This window comes from Merops nubicus, unplaced genomic scaffold, assembly GCF_000691845.1.
Source record: "Merops nubicus isolate BGI_N331 unplaced genomic scaffold, ASM69184v1 scaffold6041, whole genome shotgun sequence".
Taxonomy (NCBI): domain Eukaryota; kingdom Metazoa; phylum Chordata; class Aves; order Coraciiformes; family Meropidae; genus Merops; species Merops nubicus.
This window is the reverse complement of record NW_008590226.1, coordinates 36,397-42,573: the sequence shown is the minus strand read 5'-3', so window position 1 is coordinate 42,573 and position 6,177 is coordinate 36,397. Positions and strand designations below refer to the sequence as shown.

Genomic DNA, 6,177 nt, shown 5'->3' with positions numbered 1-6,177 from the left:
CAGGGGTCATGGGATCCCCACACCCACTGCCAGGGGTTATGGCATCCCCACATCCACTGCCAGGGGTCATGGGATCCCCACATCCACTGCCAGGGGTCATGGCATCCCCACATCCATTTGCAGGGGTTATGGCATCCCCACATCCACTGCCTCTTGCCTTTGGATAACCTGGAGCCTCCCCTTCCCCAGTTCCTTGGAATTGGCTACTGACAGCTTTGAACTCCCTATGAATTGCACCTCTCTTCATCTGGACAGCTAGTCAGCACCAAGAGGCTGGCACAGAGCAGAGCCAGTGGTGTCTGCTTTAGAAGTCCAAGGAGAGGATAATTCTGCCTTCAAAAGTGCTGTCTGGATACCAGAAAGAACTGCACCTACAAGCAGTGCAGGGAATTCTGACCTAATCAGAATTTTTGGGGAATAAAATTCACTTCAAGTCCAGGGTTTAATTGCCTGATGGCAGCTTCATGCTCCTCTGCCTGTGGGGAAATCTTGTTACACTCACCTCCTTAAATTCACCAGATTCTCTAAGAGGGAAAGGTGGATTCCTCAGACAGAGGGCTGGCAGATCACTAATGCCTTTCAGCCTGCTTTGTGTTTTTGGGAGGGTGATAAGGAGGAAGGAAGGAGGCAAAAAAACCACAGAGGTTTTGGAGCTGACAGCACAGCATCTGCCTGCAGAGAAGCCAGGAGTGCTTCCAGCAGAGCCTGACAAGCCACAGGCAGGGTTTATCCACCCCAGTGTGGGATGGAGTGAGGAGGAGGGGTCACAGGGGAGCCTTCAGGCCCTCGGGCAGAATTCCAGTTCCTGCCACTCAGGCTCAGTGGAGGGAAATGGTTGGCTCTGGTGAGCTGTGCAGGAAGGCTGCTCCAAGGCTCCAGCAGCCCTGGCTGCTGCTGCTGCCTGCTCAGAGCTCTCACAGGGGTAGCTGGAAACTCCTTCCCAGCCACGGATGGTGCAGCTCTTCCCAGCACAGGGGGGCTCTGCTGAGGAGGTGATGGGACCCAGCAGCCTCCAGCCAGCCCAGGGGGACCCAGGGGGTCTCTGCAGGAGCTCAGCACACTCTGTGCCCAGGCAGAGGCTCCTGCCAGCACGGGAGGGACAGGCCAGAGCACTATAGATTATGGGACAGGTCATAACATTTCCTGGAGAGAAGTGAGATGCTGAGGGGAGGGGAAGACCCCTCGCTCCCTCAGGAGCTCAGGCAGAAGGAATTTTCCTGGAGTAAGATTTCATTTTCACTTGAGGGTAGGAAATGTCTCAGTTTCACTGAGTCCAGTGATACCTGGAGAACTACCTACCTGGGAGAGCCTGCACCTCTGCCCTGCCTGTGCCCTGTGAGGAGCTCTTCCCCTACACACAGAGGCAGCAGCTGATGCTTTGAATTCACAGCACACCTGACAACTGCAGGACTCCCTGAGCCAACAGGGAAAGTGGAGCATTTGGCTTTTGGAACGTGGGGAGGAGACACAATCATTTCTTATCAGGTATTTCCCTCCTGCATGAAGTGAAATATTTGGTCCAGGATGCCCCAGACTGAGGATCCTTGCCCCTTAGATACCTCATGTAGCATTAGTACAGCTCAGAACCATGAGAAGAGATGAGCACAGGAATCCAGGGGACCTACACACTGCCAGGAAAGGATGACAGCCCCCCAAAGCAAAATGCAGCCCCCAGGAGACACACACACAGAGCACCCTGCCTTCACCAGGCCTCCAGGTGACCTGGCAGCCAGCAGGACCTTGGGCCTCTCTGCTGCTGCTGCTGCAGGGGTGCTTCCAGAGCTCAGCACCAGAATGTCACCTGAGAGCTCTTCTCCAAGGCACAGGTTTCCCACAGGAGGTTGCCCAGGACACTGGAAGGAGGTTTTCCCCAGAGCTGCCAGCAGCACCAGCCTCCCAGGGAAGTGTGCTCCAGAAACACCCAGGGCAGGGCCACTCTCAGCTCACCAGTCAAACCCAACACAGCCAGAGACATCAGCTCCTTGACCTCTTGATCATTGTTACCTACAGCAGTTTTTCCTGAGCTAGGTAACCTCCTCTACAAAGCCACCCCCAGGAAAGCAGCTGCCCAAGCAGCCAACGTGACCAGGCAAAGCCAGGAGCCCAAACTTCTTAAATCCTGAATGCTCAGAGCCAGCCACCTCCAGGGAAGCACTGAGGGAAGCCCTGGGCCGTTGCTGCTTTGCTTTCTCTCCAAGCCAAGGCAAGAAGCACAGAGCTCAGTGGGGAATTGCTCCCTGCTCCACTTGCTGCCCAGCCTGTGGATGGTGGCTGGAATCCTCCCCAGACATGCCCACAGAGCAGTGCTGCTCCTGCACAGCACCTCTTACACCCATTTCATCACCAGACAGGGGCCCAGTGCTGTTGTTTCCAGTCCTATCAGTACAATCTCCTCCAAGTCTGCGTGGCTGCACAGAATTTGAATCCCAGCACCTTTAATCTCAGTATCACAGCTCTCCTCTTTTCCCTCGCTCTGTTCACCCTCCCTTGGTTTCAGCCCTTTCAGGCAAAAAAAGCTCAATCCATGAGGTGTGGATTCACCTTTCTGACAACCCTGGCATCTGCCTGGCAGGAATTAGCAAAGCTTCTGCTGGTCATTGCTCTGTGTCCTCTCAACAGCCCCTCAGAGACAGGAAAGCACTTGAAAACCTTTTGCAGACCTGGAGCCTGAGACCTCAGAAATGTACAACAGTCCAGCTCCATAAAGGTGTTGAGGCTTCTAAGATCTCTGTGGGCTTTGAGATGAGCCTGAATGCATGTGGCTAAGAGCAGAAAAAAAGGAGGAGGACACTGCCTCCAGCTCATCTGGACTCAACTCTCTCTTCTGGCATCTCTCCTCCAGGGTTGCTGTGATGCTTTTTCCTCCCTGTGCATTAAAAGGGAGGTGGCAATGCTCTGGAGCTCAGGGTGTTCTACATCCAAGCAGCTTTTACACTTGGATTTTGCTGAACTAGGCTCAGGACATCTCTGAGCCACGTCCTCTAGCAATAAAATTACAGAACAAGCTTTTCCAGCTGATTGAGGGGGGGATATTTTCCCTTCTTTTCAACTGGTTCCAGTTGGACATACAGTCCTGGCCACATTCCTAGAGCAAGCACTGACAACTGCTTCATAGCTGAGATCCTCAGACACAGACAGCCCAAGCTCCACATCCACACAGGGGCACACACCAAGGAGACAGCAGGAGGCACTAAAAATAACACCAAAAACAACACTCAAAATAAGAGCAGCCATCAGGGAAGGCTCTGGCTGCAGAAGTCATTCCAGAGCCACTTCCTGGGGAGGAACTGCTGTGCACCAAGGGAGCAGGGTGCTCTCCAAGGCCAGGGGAGGGAGGGTTTAAGCACGTTCCCCCTTCTGCATGCAGCTGGTGGTAGGGAAACAGTGTCTCTTCCAGCCCCTGAGTCCCAGGGAGCAGGGAGCTCACCCCTGCTCAGGAGGGTGGGGTGCATGGGAAGGGTTCCAGCACGTCAGCTGGGCAGCTGCAGCTCTGGGAAGGGTCCTTCTGCTCAGCAGCTGGCTGAGGCAAGAGCAGCAGAGCCCAGGGGAAGCTGCAGGGCTGGCCCAGCAGGGCTTGCAGACAGCAGTCTGCACTGGGGGTGTCTGGCTGGGGCTGCAGGCACCCCTCAGCCCAGCCAGGATGTGACCCCTGGGGTGAAGGGGCAGCTTCTCAGGGGCTCATAAGCTCCTTGGCAGAGAGGCCTTGAGTCTTCAGAGGGAATCTGTGCAGCACTGGAGGCTTGCTTTGCTCTGACACAAACACACCTTTCCTCTGATGCTCTCACTGGTTTATTCCCTCCCTCCCCACCAACACTGCTGTAGTGCTGTGTGACTGTTCCCAAAGACAGCTCCCCAGTGTCCTAGGAGAACTGTGTGTGCAGCACCTCTTTTCCCTGGCACTTTTTGCCAACAAACAGTCCTCCCACCTGCTTCATGAAATAATTAAATGGACTTGAAGTGCAGCTTCTTCTCCAGCTGCACGTGGGTCACTTGCATCCCTAATGCACTTTGACAGGGGCACTGTGGTATAAAAGTGGGTCAGTCCAGTGCTGACACCCTGAAGCTTCCTTCACTTCAAAGCACTTGTGCTTTAAGCTCCCACAGAGTTACAGACTTCAAATGGTGGGTTTGGCACGGAGCCATCAAGCACAAAGCACCTTCCTCTTCCACGAGGCTTACAGCTGCCATGGCTGGGTGTTTGGGATGGAGAAAGGGCAGGTTCTAAGTCCCTGGGCTCTGTTAGTGAGCTACAGTCAGCTCAGGAGAATAGCCATTGTCTGGGCATTTCCCTCTCTTTATTTCAGGGCAGCATTAACACATCCTGTGTTATCCCAAAGCCAGAGCTGCACACAACTCACTGAGCCTGCCCCCAGCACACCCCAACAACTCAGCCCCCTCGGGGTGACCCAGCCACAGCCTTGCCAGGGTCCTGGTGTCACAAACCTGAATGGCAAGCTTCAGATTGCACCCCAAACCATGTGCAAACCCTCCAAAGCCAGAGCCCTGAGCTCTCAGAGCCCCTCTGGAATCCCATGTTATCCAAAAAGAAGAACAAGGCACCTGGAGTGTGGGCCCTTTGTGGGCTCTCCTCTTCCTTTGATGAACAAGGGTCTGACCTCCCCCTTCTCCACTTTTTTTGTACATCTCTGATCTGAAATGAGCCAGAAGGCACCCATGCAATGGTACATACCCCTCCACAAAGGGGTCCCTCCTCTGCAAACCTGTGGCAATTCCATCCCCTAGTGTACATGATGCATCAGGACTGATCATTGTGAGCACACAGACTCACAGCTCATCCACCTCAGTGTCACTGCAAGAGGCAACAGCAACTCCCAGCCCCCTGCTGCTCTCTTGGCCACACAATATGCAGGGACTGGAACCTGGAAGACACTCCCTTTGTGGAGCCCACCTTTGTGTGGTGTCAGGCCAAGCACAGGAGACCACTGATCAGGCTCTGGACAAAGAGGTTGCCATCAGCACACAAAACAAGAGGAAGTGGCACCTTACCATGTGATAGTTAATCATTTCCTGCAGACTGTCTCCAAATTTGTCGAGGCACTCCTGCAAAAAAAAGGTGAAGAGAACTGGCAGTGAATAGAAGCAGCTGCCCTTCATTCCCAGGGGTTCAACAGAGACTCTCATCAAGCCCCTGAGGAGCTGCTGCCATTTGGCAAGAAAGCACTTCAGAAATGTCTGACACTGAAGCCACAGGCTCCCTGTACTTTCCAGCTTAGTGCCAAAATCTCCACGTCAGCTGTGGCTTGTGCAGGCTGGTTGCTCACATTTCCTAAACAACTGATGCTTACTGACCTAGATTCCAACAACCTTGTGGCTTCTTGAAAGTGCAGTTCTGCTTGCAAGCAACAGAACTCACTCTGCCCTGCCAGCACTGCCTTATGAAATGCTCTCCACCTTCCTCCAAAAGTAAAAACTCACACTAAATGGCTGTTTCAACAGCGTGAGGGTCCTGGATACACTGTCCATTCCTCCCAGCAGGAGGCTCCTGGTTGCCCAGCCCCCCCTGTGCCCCATGCACAGCCTGACTTACCGAAATCATCTCATCCTTCTTGCACTGCTGGGACAGGTCCCGCACCCCGCTGAGGAAGTGCTTGTTGGTGGTGATGTAGGCTTTGCCTGCTTCTATCATCCCACTGCAGAGCTTCACCAGCTGCAGAGAGGAGAGAGGTGTGAGCCCCTGGGCAGCTCCCCACACCCCACTCCAGTGCAGCCAGTGCACCACCCCCTGCTGTGGTTACCCCAGCAGCCCCTCGCTGCTGGGGCAGGGATGGCAACTCTCAGGGCATCCATTTCACTTGAGAGTAGCAGTTCCAGGCTGTCCCCTGAGGACAGAGGCATCAGGGCAGCTCGTTTTCTTTCTGTTTCTGCTGTTCATTCTACCCTGAGGCAGGAGGCTGCAGTACAAGGCACCTGATGGCAGAGGGTGACTGGGGAGAGGCAAGGCGTGGAAGTGCTGAGCTGTCTAGAGTCTCCCTGCTGGCAGGAGGCTGCTCTTTGGGACTCTACTGGTCTTGCTCTTCCCTTGGAAGGAAAGGGAGCCAGCATTCAGCAGCCTGGAAGTTTTTTTTTGACCACATTTTCCTTAAAGCAACCACCCAGGGCTGCTTGAGCCACGTCTGCTGTGTGCAGCCAGGGAAAATCAATGTTCCATCACACGCA

At 54.2% G+C, this 6,177-nt stretch overlaps 1 protein-coding gene across 1 annotated transcript in view; it reads right to left on the bottom strand.

Moving 5' to 3' along the window:
- The window catches only part of ACAP3 (ArfGAP with coiled-coil, ankyrin repeat and PH domains 3), a 36,419-nt gene extending 30,772 nt beyond the window's left edge, over positions 1-5,647 (bottom strand). The window contains exons 1-2 of the mRNA XM_008949851.1: positions 5,549-5,647; positions 5,008-5,061 (exon numbers count right to left, since the gene is read on the bottom strand). Of these exons, the coding sequence (XP_008948099.1) occupies positions 5,008-5,061; positions 5,549-5,647 (153 nt within the window). The remainder of the gene's footprint in view (positions 1-5,007; positions 5,062-5,548) is intronic.
- Between the last annotated feature and the right edge of the window lie 530 nt (positions 5,648-6,177).